At 38.6% G+C, this 16,758-nt stretch overlaps 1 protein-coding gene across 16 annotated transcripts in view; it reads right to left on the reverse strand.

Moving 5' to 3' along the window:
• Positions 1–624: 624 nt before the first annotated feature.
• ptprea (protein tyrosine phosphatase receptor type Ea) overlaps positions 625–16,758 on the reverse strand; it is a 65,319-nt gene continuing 49,185 nt past the window's right edge. For 11 of the 16 annotated variants that reach the window (XM_028962764.1, XM_028962707.1, XM_028962680.1 and 8 more), the window contains 18 exons: positions 16,431–16,481; positions 15,354–15,490; positions 13,287–13,377; positions 12,209–12,285; positions 12,090–12,126; positions 11,840–11,937; positions 7,891–8,010; positions 7,250–7,413; positions 6,062–6,197; positions 5,645–5,794; positions 4,242–4,335; positions 4,090–4,166; positions 3,735–3,869; positions 2,851–2,976; positions 2,249–2,400; positions 1,576–1,711; positions 1,227–1,253; positions 625–1,138 (listed from right to left, as the gene is read on the reverse strand). In XM_028962764.1, coding sequence (XP_028818597.1) covers positions 932–1,138; positions 1,227–1,253; positions 1,576–1,711; positions 2,249–2,400; positions 2,851–2,976; positions 3,735–3,869; positions 4,090–4,166; positions 4,242–4,335; positions 5,645–5,794; positions 6,062–6,197; positions 7,250–7,413; positions 7,891–8,010; positions 11,840–11,937; positions 12,090–12,126; positions 12,209–12,285; positions 13,287–13,377; positions 15,354–15,490; positions 16,431–16,481 — 2,015 coding nt within the window. In that variant the 3' untranslated portion in view covers positions 625–931. Of the gene's footprint in view, positions 1,254–1,575; positions 1,712–2,248; positions 2,401–2,850; positions 2,977–3,734; positions 3,870–4,089; positions 4,167–4,241; positions 4,336–5,644; positions 5,795–6,061; positions 6,198–7,249; positions 7,414–7,890; positions 8,011–11,839; positions 11,938–12,089; positions 12,127–12,208; positions 12,286–13,286; positions 13,378–15,353; positions 15,491–16,430; positions 16,482–16,758 lie in introns of all 16 variants that reach the window. The other 5 variants (XM_028962774.1, XM_028962793.1, XM_028962800.1 and 2 more) reach the window with 3 other exon arrangements.

The following is a 16,758-nucleotide window of genomic DNA, read 5'->3' on the forward strand; positions in this document are numbered from 1 at the left end:
GAAGTGGGTGGTTTTTTTTTTTTTTACTTGGTTCTCCTTTGACATTATTGGTAAGTACCCATTTCTAGATCTTTCTAGTTTACTGTACATCTTCATTTTTACATCAACCAAACTCCACAAATGATCAAAGCATACCAGCAAAACATTCAAGTCACTACATTCACTTAAATATTTGATATAGATGGAGTGGTTGATAAAATTATTATTTTGGTCCTATTGGACCCAGATGACACTCCTAATCTTCTGAGTTATACATGAAGGGCATAGGAACATGCTGTGGTAGTGGAAAATGGGAATATAGAGAAAAAGTATACCGTGTCCCAAACATCCATTAATTTCCTAATGCAATGCCCTGGCCCCACCCAGGTGGTGCCCATTGAGGATTACTCACAGGTACCACCTATTAGGCATGAATGATCAGGACCCTTCAAAAGGGAACCTGCATGTCACACACCTTAAAAAAATTGATCAGATTAATGCAAGACAGTGTTTTACCATGTGATTCTTTGTGTTTTTGTATTTTTCATTAAACATGACACCACCTGACATGAGCTCTATTTGCATAAACTGGAAGCTGGTGCCCTGCCCACGGAGAATGTATGCCATTGGGAAAGAATGTTGGACTCTGTTTTGCAGTCTTTTATTCTCAATAGTTTGCCTCCATCAATGCTGCTAAATGTTTTTGCCATTGCTGTAAAAAACACTAGAGATACTCTGACCACAAACCACTGTCTGTCTGAACAAATCAGACATCACAAAGTGTAAGACCTGAATTTTGCATAAATAAAATCTCTTAACATTCACATAAACTTTTTCTTTTCTGAAATATCATGGTCAGCCTGTAACAGTACATAAATACATTTACAATAACTACTGCTTTACAAATATTACATGAAATGTTTAGTTAGCATGACGTATTATAAAAAATATCTTACAATAAAATAAAACAATTGGCTGAAGGACAAATATTTTGACAACACAATTCATTTAAATAATGTAGAAATTTGTTTTTCCTCAGAAAATTGTAATTTTTTTTTATCTGTTGGCTTGCTTTAGTATACGATGGCATGTTTTTTTTAGTTACAAGTGCATAGCAAAATAGAAGATAATTTAATCTGGAGATGAGGAAAGGTCCTTGCTTTAAAAAAAAAAAAAAAAAGGAGTTAAGGCAGATTTCATCATTTAAAATTGGCATAGTCTGAAAAGATATCGACAAAGTCTTGTACCACTCTGTAGCAAAAGTCGTACTGTTCCTGGGAAAATAAAAAGAGAAAAAAATTAGTTTTTTTTTTTTGGCCACAAGTGCTATGTCAATTAAAGTGCTTTGAAAATAGGGCTCATATTCTGGGTTTTGAAAGATGATTAATATAGCATCACATGAAACCATGTGGAGCAAAGTTTTATGGAACAGGGGTGGGGATGGTCTGGGCTAATATTTGGAGACACATGATACACATAAGGTGAACATAAGGTGATTTTCTTGATTCTCTTTTTTTTATTTGTCCTATTCAAAAATATGTTTAGTACAAAAGTGTTTTGAAGCCTAGCAGAGTAAAGCATTTGGGGTAAACTCACCACAGTCTGCACCATGTGGGGTCTCTGCATCCGTAAACTCTTGACCGTCTGGAACACGTCCAGCAGCCCCTCTGCCTTCACGCGTTCTAGGATGTTACTCAGAGCAATGAACGTACCAGTCCGCCCTGCCCCAGCACTGAAACACACAATATATGTACACATATATAAAGTTATTATTTCCTTACAGTGTACGGTGTAGTTATAATACAATGTGTGAAATGGGTGTTCACTGACAGGTTAAAGATCATTAGTCCTTTGCAAAGTTATTTGCAAAGTACATTAATTTACTTACATTCAACCTGAATACATTTTAAAATATTATATAGCAGGCTAATATCCTGAACATTACAGTTCTTACATTATTTTCAGCAGGCATCTGCCAATCACTAGAGCTAGAACATGCCTACAATAAAAATAATTTTTTATTTATTTTAGGCAATGTTTTATTCAAATGAACCCAAATTTAAATTCAGACAGGTAATATGAATGCTTTCCTTTAATTTCAGTTTTTTATTTAGTTTTCCCATTGTTTAATTCTCTCTGGAATAAAAGCTTTACATTAACACAAGAGGGCGACGTTTCTATTAAAAAAGGAACTACAGTATATGTACCTTTATACTTCGGTCTGGACAATGATGATATTGATCATCATTATTTGTGTGTGGAGAGCTACCTGCAGTGGACGACAATAGGGTGGTTCCCTGACTGCTGCTGCTGTTTCTGTACAGAAGCAATGATGTCAATCATGCCCTTCCCCTCTGCCGGAATGCCGATCTCAGGCCATCCGTGGAAATGGAAGTGGCGAACCATCCTCATCTGCTTCTCCTAGCAAAAGAAAAGCGCACACATGTACAATGCAGGAAAATAAAATAACAACACAAAATAAATAGGTGTTGAGATTTGTAATTCAACTTGTGTACAACTGTATGGCCTGCTGGGTGTAACATTATAACCACCTTAAATGGCAACTTTCAAAAGTATTGCTGAGATGGGATTTTCAAAGCTGGGTTGGTGATAACAATAAAACAATGAAGACCGATAATGGTTGAGGCATAAGTACTTTTCAGTCATGAATTTGTCATACAATGAAATGCATGGATTTAATCATGATACCCAACTTAGCCACCTCAGGATTTTTCTATTCACAAATTTTCAAAAGTATACACTTATTTTAGTCTGAAACACATAGTTTTTCTTTCATTATTTTCTTTCAACAATGTTGTGAGATTGAATTGGACATTGTACTCAGAAGTGGCAGATAGGAATTAAGCTCACCTGGTTGTGTGTGAGTACCAGATCCCTCAAGCTGAAGGTGTCAGACAGGGTGTCTCCTTTGATCTCCACAGTGTAGTCACTGTATGTCACTGAGTTTTCACTGGGCCAGTATTGGAAACACTTGTCCTGGGAACCCAGAAACGACATGAGTTACAGGGAGCAGAAACATTGTGGACATGGGTTAAATGTGAAAATGATATGAAAGTATGAAGTGAAGTTATTGTCACATGTGATACAAAGCAGCACAGCACACGATGCACACATTGAAATTTGCCCTCTGCATTTAACCCATCACCCTGAGTGAGCAGTGGGCAGCCATGACAGGCACCCGGGGAGCAGTGTGTGGGGACGGTGCTTTGCTAAGTGGCACCTCAGTGGCACCTTGGCGGATCGGGATTCGAACCGGCAACCTTCTGATTACAGGGCCGCTTCCGTAACCGCTAGGTCACCACTGATATCTACAATATCTAGGAATTATAGAAAATAATTTAGTCAAATTTTTGAAAATATGTGTTTTCATTAATATGTCATACTGAGATAAGTGTCCCCACAAGACACAAATGCATTTCTGGCATTTACCTGACATAATTACCAGAGTGCATTTCAGTCAATAGTTACAGGTACAGTCTTCCTGGGGACACTCAGGGTTAAGTGTTTTGCTCAGGGACACAATTGAAGGCCATGATGGGCCTTCAGGTCATAGACATGATATCTCTATGGACAACCCAGGAAGGCTGTTATGCTCATCTTCACCTGACCTAACCCACAACTATTTTTTGTTCTGTTAAACATTCTCCAGCAAGGGTTTCCTCTTGTACTGTGCTAAAAACAATTCTTTCAAAAACAATTATTCCATTAGTGTGTGTTTGCATGTGAGTGTGTACCTGCTCCCTTTCTTGTAACTCTGTCAGCATTACTATCGAGTGACATTTCCACTCCCACACCATCCTCCAGAAATCCTCCACTGTGTGCGACAATGGGCCTTGCGTGGCAATAAAGTAATCCTTCTGTCTGTAGCCCTGCAGACAGCAAATTTACAAACACTCCCATTACTGTACATATGGTAACAATTCGCACACACACACAAACATACAAAAACAGTAACAGTTACCCAACCACACACTCCACCACAGAAGCAGTGAGAGGGAATTAATTGTTTATTTCACTCACACTCACTCACACACTACATGACGATACACACACACACATGAACATAAACACAGGCAGGCGAGCACTTACATCAATAAAAGATGCATTGATATAGTCAGTAAACTCCTGCCCTCTCCTCATGGACAGAATGACTCTGTTGAAATCGTCTGAAAGAAAAGGAAGTGACGTGGTTGGTGAACCGCAGTTAGTCGCCACAATGAAACGTATCAGCGCTTTCTTACAGGGAATGATCTGCAGAACCCGGTTCTTCTTCATGTTGGCGGGCAGATTACCCGTTCGCATGTTCTCCTTCATGATCCGCATATTGGTCAGCTTCTGCAGTAGAAAGGGAGCAGGTTTACTCACATTTCATGTCTCAGTGTGTGCTAATAATGCTGATTTTGGTAAATCAGCATGCTGATAGATCATTTGCCAAAGCATTCATGCCTATACAGCAGAAAATATGGGAAACAATAAAGAACAGTTGATTTATGTAAGCTACTGTATGCAGTGGGTGCAGGTAGGTGGCTGTGACAAAAAAGCCTATATTTCAGCAAAATGCGTGCAAAACAATGATAGTATTCTAATTAAAACTGACCTGGCAACAAAACATTTATTTGCCACTTTTGCAGATTTATCCAATTTGTTAGAATTTAAATGATTGAATTAACATTTGTTTTAGCACGATAACAAAGTTTGCTAAATGCTAGGTGCTAAATTTAGGGTAGGATATGGGATCTTTTCTCAACTGAAAGCAGATTAAGTAATTTTGTTTCTGTCCTCTTGAGGCTAAAATGTACTTATTATTAGTAGGAGACTTGAGTTTCTTTACTAAGTTAAGTAACTGGGGTAGCAAATGGCAAAATATGACTGAAGAGTCTTTCATTAAATTAGAATTACCCATTATTTTATTTATTTGGGCTCTCATGTTAATGTGTAGTTATTAGCTCCTGTAATTGTGATTAACTCTGTACTACACATGAGTTGTGCTTATATTAAATGGATGGAAAACTGCAAAAGAATCAGAAAAGATTCAGGCATCCATAGCAATCCTCAGATTCTGGGCAAATAGAATTCCATTGCATCACATCTTATCATGCACACGTGTGCCCACACTAAGACTAAAATGCAATACATGTACACATAACCCAAGGGTGAAATGACAGAGGACAGACTAAGGATAGGACATGGCATGGATGCATTTAATACAACAAATGCAAACAATCATTTTATATTAGGGAATCCTAGACAAAGCAAACATAATGACACAGCACTGCAGCACAAGGAATTGTTTGGGAAAGTGACAATATTAACTAATAACCAATATTAACTAATCCCTTCACTTTCACTAATTGAGTGTCCAATCAAGACCCAGATCACATATTAGGTTCACCATGTAGATGATCCATTATGCATTGTCTGCACCTCACTTTGCTCTTTCTGCTAGTTTTTATTCTCTTAATGTGTATAAAATGTTTTTTTTATGACAGGATAAATGCAGAAGATGTTTGCACCAATAAAAAGGAAATAAAAGGAATAAAAAATACATTATGAAATTTGTGCATAAAGCCAAAAGTTATTTTTCTGACTTTTGTTTTTCCTTAAAAAGATTTAGATCTTAGATTTTTTTCTTATTTGCCCTTACTTTAAACTCCTCCTCCAGCCCCACCCTGTCAGATGGTGCATATGTGTTGTGCAGCTTTTGCAGGTGACCCTCCAGGGACGACACATCCAGCTCAGTGTCACCATAGAGGTAGTATTCCACCAGGGCCTGGTAGATGAATGAGTACTGCATCTGTCATGTACAAGAGTGAAGAACATTTTAACTACAAGTAGAGTGAGAACTGACACTGACAAAACATATTCATATTCACACAATGTATAGCTTTAACAGATATAACTTTATGCTGCTCTTACACAGATACTTTACCAGATATTCAACTTCAGCCATTTGTGTCCTCAGAATCAGGTTAAAAATCTTCATTCAACAATGACCAACAATTCTTACAAAAGTGCCAACTGCAATTAATTTTATAGTTCAATAAGAGTTTTTATTACTAACATCTGTCTGGACAAGCTGGGAACGCTGGTCTCGTATTCTGGTCACAAAGCCAAAGACGTCAACCTTCTGCTCCTCATACATCATGTCGATCATCCCATCGATGACAATGAATGTGCCCGTTCTCCCCACACCAGCACTATGAACCAGAGAGATGAGAGAGAGTATGGCTCAAATGAATTACAAGTGGTTCTGTATTTGTAAGAAGGGGTGCGTTTAAGCTCGTCATCAGCTTATCAAACGTTTCAGATCATGGACATAAGAAAAAGCCACTGAAGGTTTCTTTTGCATTTTGACCTGGTTATAATCCACCAGTGCACAATTTCAAATTTTATGTTGACCACCAGGGGGAGTTACTGCCCACTATTCAAACAGTGGTTCAATTGCACCATTCACATTCATGTGGATGACAGCATTGGGCTGTTTAAAAGTCAGGAGGCTATGAAATGTATCCTAATGATGGGGAAACACTAGACTCTGTGTGTTGGGGGCACTGGTGGACAAATGGAATGCTCCTGAACATTTCAACACAGTCCTACATATTTTTTCTCATTGTCCCAAACAACAACATGAATGGTAACAGTGAGTCAACTCATAATGAAAATGCTATACGTAAGCTTATACATAAGCTGTGGATAATGACATGCTATAAACACAATGCACAATGAGTTCTACTCACACTAAAATACTATCAAGTGGGAAGAAGCTTGGAATTGTGGATGCAGTTATAGGAAAATATGAAATTTTCCATAATATTGTAATATGGTATTAAATTTTGTTTGATAAATTACAGCAAAATGATGCAATAAATAACACCCAATTTGCATTTGATGATCATGGCATTAGCCTGTTATCAATACACAAAATTCTAGAGACCGAAATATAAAACATATTATCTTTACTTTTAAAATTGAGGCCAAAGTGAAAGATGCCACTGTTATATCTGGGAGAATACCATGGTTGGTTTATGGTACTATGGACACATGGTTGGTTTATGGTACTATGGTAAATAGATATGTTAGAAGAATAGAAGAAGGCTAGAAGAATAGCCTCCTCCCAAAATCCTTTTATTTATCTTCTTTCCCAAAGACTTTAATTTATAAAACTAGGATTTCCTGTCTGTTACAATGAAAGAAATAAGATCACTTCATGACACCAACAAGAATATATGGATGCTTGTGTGCATCATACCTGCAATGTACCACGATGGGTCCGGCATAGGATGGGTTGACCTGTTTCACCTTCTTGAGGAATTTCAGCATGCCAATTGGGGAAAAGGGGACACCAAAATCTGGCCAGCTGGTGAAGTGGAGCTGAGTCACCAGCCGGGGAGACTTAGAGCCATCAGTACTCTGCTGTAGAAACCACACAAGAAACATTAGGAACACACCTAAAGCCAAAAGTTCAGTAGAGTCTCAAGCAGAATACACACTTTTTCTGGTCACCGAACTACATTACATCACACAGAAACACAAACAATAGTTCTTTCTGGCCCCAGGGAGTGGCTTTGAAGACGTAGCCTCATTTCAGGTGTTTCTGGTCATGGCCAGATATATAGGCCTTCATGTGGTGTAATTAAAATACTTGTTCACATAAGATCAAAATAAGGTAATGTCCCCAGGATGATGGGAATTTTCAAATCAAAGGTAACCTCTGACCTTCAAGTCATAATATTGGCTTCTACTGCAACAAGTATTCAAAGAGGGAATCCAATCCATCAAGACAGAAAGTATAGCTATGCTGCTAAAACAAAACTCAATCCATTTTTAGTAGAGATTAGATTTCTTCTTTAAGGCCTTCAAAAAACTAAGGAAACTCTATCTAGTACTTACATGCTGGATGCAGAATTTGCGTATTGTGTAGTCTACCAGAGCAGTGAAGTCTTCCACAACCACTCGAATATTCCCATATGTCCAGCAGCCCTGGTCGGGCCAGTACTGGTAACATTTGTCCTGAAAGGATGAACAAGCCACTGTCAAAATACTGAAGTGAGACATATGCTTAAGCTCTATAATGCTAAAAAAATGTGTGTTATGGGAAGTTATAAGTAGTTTTAACATTATCCAGAAAACAAGGAACATATCCAGAATACAAGGAGCAAATCACAGGACCATGTGTGAGCCTCTGAAATATAACAATGGCAGCACCTTAGCAGCAATGGATTGCAATGTAGACAACAATAGTAAAAAATTTAACACATGTTTTGTCAGAAATATCAATTAAATAGAGATGGGTCAGTAGTTAGTTCCTCCTCACCAATATGCAGTCTGCCACACAACACAATTTACAGTTGCCAGATCAATTTCTCAAATGGAAAATTTACTTCAACTGCTTAACAAAACATATCATATGTTGTTTGTACATTGTATGTCTTTCTCTCTGTGCAGTTGTAGCATAAGTTACAGGGACATTCCTTCCTGGAGCAACTAAGGGTTAAGTGTCTTACTCAGGGACACAATGGTAGTAAGTGGGATTTGAACCTGGGTCTCCTGTTGTTTACCTAGTATTTTACCCACTGGGCTATTACCACTCTAGACATGTTTCATGTCTAGTTCTTCTCTGCAGTATGTTAAACAGCCATAAAACATATTTGTTCTGCAGCCTTGTTTTTTTATTAGCAGTGTGCACCATAGACAGAATTTCTAGTGGCTTTATGAGGTTCTGCAGCTACTGCAGCACAACCACAAATTTGTTATCTGCCATTATTGTATGTATGATGCATTGGGGGTTACAGGACAGGTTGGAGGTTTGGTTAATATGACAGTATTTTCACTTTGCTGTCCACACTGATATGCAGAAAAGAGAAATTCACTCTGGAACCCATTTTAAAAAATAACCATTCTGGGTCCCCTAAGATGCCGTTTCCATGTGGATGCAAAGCCAGATGAAATGGAAATTTTCCCATTTTAGAGAAAAAGGTTTGTATGTGTGGATGAGGTCTAATACATTTAAAACACATAAGCATCCCTGAAGACAATTTGTGCATTTCAGTGTTTATCTTTCAGCCATTTGGCTGTGTTGAATTAATAAGAATCAAACTTAATAGAGGATATTCATTTTAAAGACTTCTTCTCCAAGACGGATATAATATAAACACTTTTTGATCCCATAAGATGATGAGAACACTTTATTGCTGACGCAATATACCATGTCAATAATAACAAGAACTGTCCATCAACCTGACCATACATATACACAACACAGTACATTGCGGGGAGGGGTGGACAAGTCTGGAAGATAGGGGATAAGATCAGAAAAGCAGGCAGTTGTTACATGAGGATAGAGAAGTAGGATAAAAAAACAGGCTGTACACCAAAGGGGAGTACATTGTGGAAGAAAAAAAATCAGTGGCTGCGACATCTTTGTGAACCTGACAATCTTCGTGAACCCTTACGACTGTTCTGGAGTGTTTTGAGTTCTGGCAATCGCAACACGCCTGCAGGCTAGTTTTGGTTCTTCCCCTTTATTTCCGCTGTTTTTGGCCATCGTGCTTGATTTTGTTTCTGTCGTTAATAAATCTTTGTTCCCATTATTTCCCGCCTCTGCGCTTCCTTCCCTCATCAGCTCACAGACATGACAGAATGTCAAAGCCCAAGCCAAAAGCGCACAGAGAAAAGGCAGAGTATTAAGTATTAAAGACCATACAAAAGAAATCAGCCAGTCATGGTGAGTACGGGCACCAGCCATGAGAGGTGGAGGATTGCTCATGGGCAGTTCCGCAGCAAGACGCGCCAGGACCGGGATACGACCCTCACGTACTGGTTGAGCGGTTTCTTCCCGGCAATACGGGGTTCGAGTCACAGCGAGGAGCGCTGCAGTGTTACGCTGATCCCTGTGTAATCCGCAAAACCCGGAAGCAGCAATGGAGGTGTTCCTCCGGTGGAGAGATGGGCCAGCTCCAGCCGGAATGGCCGGAGTACTGCCCATGGGAGCAGATCGCTCCCTGGCTTCAGGATGTCAGCAGGGTGGACGACCCACGGGACTGCCGGTGGGAGGACACAGACGACTAAGAGAGCTATGATGTCATGAATTGGTGGGTCTTCAGTGAGAGGGGTTGCATTTTCCCAGAATGCACCAACCGGGAGTGCAGTGAACGGTCGCCAGAGGGTCCAGGACAGCATCCATGCGTCGTGCAGGCAGAAAAGATGGGCACACTGCCAGCAGGGACGTGCAGCGAGAGGGGCTGCATGTTCCCAGAATGCACCAACCAGAGGTGCAGTGAACGGTCGCTGGAGGGTCCGGGACTGCCTCCTTGCACGGATTTTTCTTAATGTAAATGGATGCAATACTTAATTTTAAGACTTAATTTTGTTCAGGTTTTCAACTTCCCTTTATATAAGTGTCCACCAAGTGGCATTAAGATTTTATGATTAATATTAAAAAATATTTTACTAATTAGGATTTATAAACCACCAAAAAATTGTTCATATCTGATATCTATGTTTCAGGCTGAAGTAGTTCTAAGAGAGTTGTTTAAAGTAAAAAAAATATGAATGTATAATATTTTCATAGTGTTTTATTGGAATGTGACATTTTTGTCCTTAGTAAGACAAGTTTTTGCTTTTAGGTTTTTGCTTGACAATGCAAAAAAATAAACAATGCATCAAAATCATTAATGGTACCAATCTTTGACCTATATCACAGTCTAATAACAGTGTTCATCCCATGTTCATAGAAATTAATCCTATAGAAATTTTTGTAGGTTTTCAATTTTCATATAGCAATTATGGATTTAATAATAATTATGAAGTTATTAATTTAATATTATATATCTGTTTTTCAGGCTAAATTAGTTCTAGAAGACTGAATCATTTGAAGTGGAAAAAAATAAAAAGACATTTTAAGGGACAGTTAAGGTTTTTAAATGTTAAAATATTTTTGTTTGTTTGGTTTGTTACATTTAGTGAGTAAAATAAACATTGAAAAATGACAGCTAAAATTTTTTAGCATCTATCAGTGCAGTGTCCGTCTCCAATGCAACAGATTTGGTTGTTGCTAGCTGTTTACATTATGCTGGCAAAATGCAAAATAGCTCTGATGCTAGCTTTTCCTGCTATGCAATTTCATTCAGCCAATTGAAATGTGTTATAATACTTATACTCCAGTCGGATGCATGCACAATCTATTATTTTAAGTGTGCATGCACAGGTAGTATCAGTCATATTTAGTCCCTGCTTTTGGATACAATAGTTTTTTGTTTCCATTTAACACTTACCTAAACACTATTAATATTACTCCACCGAGCCAAGGAGTTCATAAGAATTTGTGTAATTTTCAGATATACTTAATAAAGAATGAAGCTCGGATCTAAGTACCTGTGTTTTTGAAAATAAGACTAGTTCCAATATACAGGTAACTGCTTTGTTAATCACCCTCATATCTCAAAGGTGACTTTTAAGACATTGCTCTGCAAACCAAATGGCTTAATCTTGCTGCCAGTCAATCAGAATTACTCAGCCACCGACCAAACAACTTAAAGGGGGTCCGCTGGCTAATTATGATTAAGTCTTGAAGGGCTTTATTAAGCTTTTATTCTATCATTGATTTGGAGCACTGTTGATGCTGATTTGTAATCTGCACTCTTATTGATTTGCTTTTGTGGTTCTGGCTGCATATGGCCAGTGAATGTCATACACACATGCAAATTACTTTTTGTTGTGGAGTACCCATGACCTTCATGTTTTGAGTTATCCAGGAGAGGCAATTTTAAAGAATGAAAAAGAAAAAAAATCATGTTCAAGAGCATTTGCTGGGTGGAATGTGTCCAAAGGCAAAACTCACCTCTTTTCGCTCTTTTAGATTGGTCAGCATGACAATTGTCGCAGCCTTCTGCTCCCAAATCATTCTCCAGAAGTCAGCGACTGTGTCTGGCTTTGGACCTGATTGGGGGGAAAGTTATCTATTTCATCTATTTATCAGCATTTGACACTGCAGCTGAGATGTACAAAACTCATGGATCACAATGCTTTGTGTGTTAGAAGATTTATGGCAGATGAATGTGAACTGCATGTGTATGCCACAGACTGCTTACCTTGTGCTGCAATAAATTTATTCTTGTCCTTGTAGCCCTAGTTCAGAAACAATGGGCAATGTCACTCAAAATGTGATGCCACAAGAGATATTTATCATTAAACTGGGTTATCAACTTACATCAATATAAGAGGCGTTTATATAATCTGAGCCAGGAACCCCTTCCACTGGTGTGAGCACCACCCTGGAATGGTCATCTAATAAAAGACAGATACATTGTTCCCTCAAATACTGGTACTTGGTACACATTTGTGTTCTTTATGTAATTTTTAGCAAACATCATGGGCTATCAACCACTTTACTTTCTAAATCCATTAATCCCCAATACTAGGAATGGTCCCAGTCAACTGGGCATATAATGTATACACAATCAGCATTAAAACCACAAGTTTAATCTAACAAGACATGGTCTTCACAAAACCTCGGAAAATGTCCTGAAGTATCTGGCATCCCACTGTTAACAGCAAGTGTAAATTGTGTTATGTAGCAGACTGCATGTTGGTGAGGAGGAACTAACTACCAACCTAGCCCATTTCTGAAACTTATACTACTTCTTATTTTGCATTGAAAAAAATTCCCCTTCATGATGTTCCTGAAACAACCCCTGAACATTTTTTTCCAGTGTGGCAAGATGCAAAAAATGCCAGTCATAAAGGGGTGTACTTAGTCCCCAAGTTTCTTTAAATGGGTGGTGTATAAATTGGTCATCATCATGATGAAGTCCCAGCAGAGCATCTCTACACAATCAGTGTCATACCCCTACTCTTCACCATTTTCCTCACTTGCTCAGCTTCAAGAAGTAATTGTTCACTTGCCGCCAAATGACAAGACGCCATTGTAAACAGAAAATCAATATTCTTGTCTTCCCCTGTCACTGCATTTAATATTAAGGATTAGTATTATATGTTTATATGAGGTTAGTCGACACTCTCAAGTATTCTCTCAGAACATAATCTCCATGTATCTATTAATGCATATAGCTTTGAGTGCTCATCTACACAGGAGGAAGTGAAAATTGAGAAAAAAAGGTGCACAGGAAGGAAGAAGTGGTGTGAGCTCTAACCCACAGCACAGAAGAAGTGATAAAACAGGGCCTTTGGGGAATATGCACACAAAGATGACTCTACACAGGAAAGTGTGATGGTTGTGCAAATCTGTCAGTCGGCCTGCTTTGAGATTAGAGGTTTTCACCACTCACAAGGAAGGATGTTGGGATATCGGTTCTTTTCCTTGTTTTCTTCCTTATTGGCCTCCTCGCATGTTCCTTGGGTGTAACCTCTAGGCAAGGACTAAGAGAAATGAAAAAGAGTATATTAGCTTTGCACATATTTGCGTTACACTAGGCTTAGGCCAATTACCGGTTTCAAGATTATGGTTGGTTTCAAAAGCACTGAAATGTTCAGTCATACCATTTCTTCAATATAAACATTCACAGATTCCAGCTAAAATTCAAGCTAATAGGGTCAACTGTAGGGCCTGTCAAAGCCCATTGAGACATACTGTATGTGATTATGGGCTATATAAGAAATACATGTTGTTGATGTTGTACTGTCTGATAGAAATGTTTTGCATCAGCACTTTACTACTTAAGCCAGGTTTCTTTAAAGCATGAGTCTGCTTTTGTCAACATTAATAGGCAAAAGCAGGAATTCCTGAGAAGAGTAATGGATTTTGTGTCTGAAAATGTCTCTCTCTAAAAAACAAATTTGTCAGATGCATCCAGATGCAGACCCGTGATCAGAAGGTTGCCGGTTTGAATCCCGAGCCACCAAGGTGCCACTGAGCAAAGCCCATTCCCCACACAATGCTCCCAGCGTGCCTGTCATGGCTGCCCACTGCTCACCAAGGGTGATGGGTTAAAAGCAGAGGACACATTTTGATGTATGCACCGTGTGCTGTGCTTCACAATGTCAATTACTTTCACTTGTACATTTGTACATTTTAACAGAAGTATTATGCATTATAAATCTATTGAATTGTCAATAGAATTGCTGTGATAACAGATAATACTAATTAGAATTGTCTTTGAGGGGATCCCTGAAAATATCTTGCCCCTTAAGGAGTCCCTGGCCTGAAAAAGTACTTGTATTATTACATTTCATTGTATTATTTAATTGTATCATTTACTTAGCATAGAGTTTTACTTATGGTGCTCAAAGATTAAATAGATTTGTTTTATTGCCAAGATTTAAAATATAATAGGTTCTAGAGCTTTAGTCATAATACAACAATATCGTGAAAATAATATATTTTGCTTTAATTTAATCATACCATTAGAAGAAAAAGGTAAGACAAATCTTTATTGTCATTGTCACTTCTCAAGGAACAACAAAATTTAAGGGAAAAATGAGAAGTGTCTGGTGTTTTTGCCAGTGCATACACTCCCTTGTCACTATGGTCACTTCCCCTCGGATGTAAAAACAGGAGTGCATTAGGGTCAATCGCCACAAACATCCTTTCCACAATGACCTCCATGTCCACTCTTATTTAATAATGACTGCGTCCTGATTCACAGACCTGCTGGGACAGCTTAGCTGGCAGCTAATCTTGCTCAGCCACCCGCCCCTGAAACAGGAATCGGGGGAAATTACACTCATGAGTCAGTCTCACAGAAGATCCTCATTCTGTCCTAATCATCACATTCTGTCCAGACAGAATGCATTTGAATGAATGCATTTGTTGTGTGTGTATAATTTGACCTAATACTGGAATAATGCTTTAGTTGTTAATTTATACACCAGTCAGACAAACTCTATGGAGTCTATGGAAACAACGACAGGGGCTATACTGAAGAAGCTAAGAATAATTTTCATGAATCAAATTGTTCAGATGTGCCTCTCTTTACTTTCATAGCTGCCTTGCATACTCTTCATTATCATAAATAGCTTCATGAAATGCACATTAATGTCAATGAAGAAAAAAAAAAACTTTGTCTAACTTAAGGTGGTTGATAGAAACCAAAATGCAGCAATAGGAGCAAAACTGCAACATAACCTCACACGTAATTCCATAGATCAAAAACAATGAAAAATATTCAGTTAAAGAAAGACGCAGAAATTATTAGGTATTTGGAGACTTTTGTTAGGTGATTTGATGGGTGATTGTTCGAAAGACAATACTCTCCCAGGCATTGGTTTCAGGTACCACCATATAACAGAACTCATCAAAAAGATATCAAGGACGCTGATGGCCCACTCATGATGGCCCACTTTTCATGACGAAAAGTTCTTGTACCTTGTGCATTTAGGAGCATTTAGAAGCTTACGTTATACTCTTCTCGGAAAAGCTTGCCATCATCTGCAGACCGAATCCTATATTCATCTTCCAGGTTCTCCACCAGGATGGGGAAGTATGTTTTGGAGGTGGACGGGGATCTTGGCAGCAGCACCACCGTCTGTTGCTCTGTCAGAGACATGGCACACAGTGAACTTTGCTCCCTCAGCATGTGCATGTCTTTATCACAGGTCAGAACCTCAGCAGAACCCTTCTGTTGGTGGATTTCCATCGACTTAAAGGTGCTATAGAATGGAAAACTGTATTTACCTCAGGATAGCTAAAGGAGAGTTAACTTAATGGAAGCAGACATAACACTGAGATTCCAATTGATATTGGTGAAATTCCAAAATCCTAAACGGCTAGTTCCATAACTCCAAAATACTGGACTCATCGACCACTTCACATCTCCAGAGCCCAACACATGGTGTGGCTTTGGCAACACATGTTGATAAGATGTTAGGTCCTTGAGGTGATAGAGGACTAATAACACACCAAGTATCAGGATACAACAAGATCATCAGTCCTACAACCTCAGAACTAAACATTTTCACAAGCTGGTCACAGAATTTTTTACATCCTGCATAAGGCCTCACTATCTAAAACAAAAATACAGAATAAATGCATTCTATAGCAACCTTTATGACAGACTGTTGGTTTTATGGGACAAGTAATAAACATTAAAGCTAAGCAGACAGCTGCATAGCTGTAAAGTTTCAGAAATGGAAAAATGGATTGTGTTCCATAAATATTTTGAATGGATTTCTGGAACCAGATGACTAAGGGTCACATTGGCAACAGAAAGATGATAAAATGTTTATTTTCTGTTTCAAGCATTTAGTTTGCAGATGATAAAATAATTCTAATCTAATTTTAGTTAAATAGAAACTGTACTTAAAGCTACTTTAAAATCAATTTTGGTTGAATGAAGCAGCGGAGACACAGCAAGTCTCGACCAACACTCAAAAGGACATGTTAGCGGCACAAACTGACACCAAAAGCAGCCCGATGGATGCCAGCAAGACATGTTAATGTTACACACCCAGCCCCTGCATGCTAAACATTATACCTGACGGTGGGTTCAATTCTGCTGCCCCGTCTGCCACAGTTTTACTTTGGTCTACAACACACACACACACACACACACACACACACACACACACACACACACACACACATATATAAACAACGTGCACAAGAGCACAAGATGGGATGGAATGGGATCAGCATCAGAATTAGTGTATTAGCAATAAGTATTGTTCATGTGAGACAGATGCCTTATCAATTCAACTTATTGCTGTGTTCACATTGTTCTGCGGTTCTCCACGCTATGTATGTAAACATGAGTTGACTTTTTCACAACTGAATATACTATTGATGTTCATCTTGACAGAATG

Source organism: Denticeps clupeoides, chromosome 2 (assembly GCF_900700375.1).
Source record: "Denticeps clupeoides chromosome 2, fDenClu1.1, whole genome shotgun sequence".
Taxonomy (NCBI): Eukaryota; Metazoa; Chordata; class Actinopteri; order Clupeiformes; family Denticipitidae; genus Denticeps; species Denticeps clupeoides.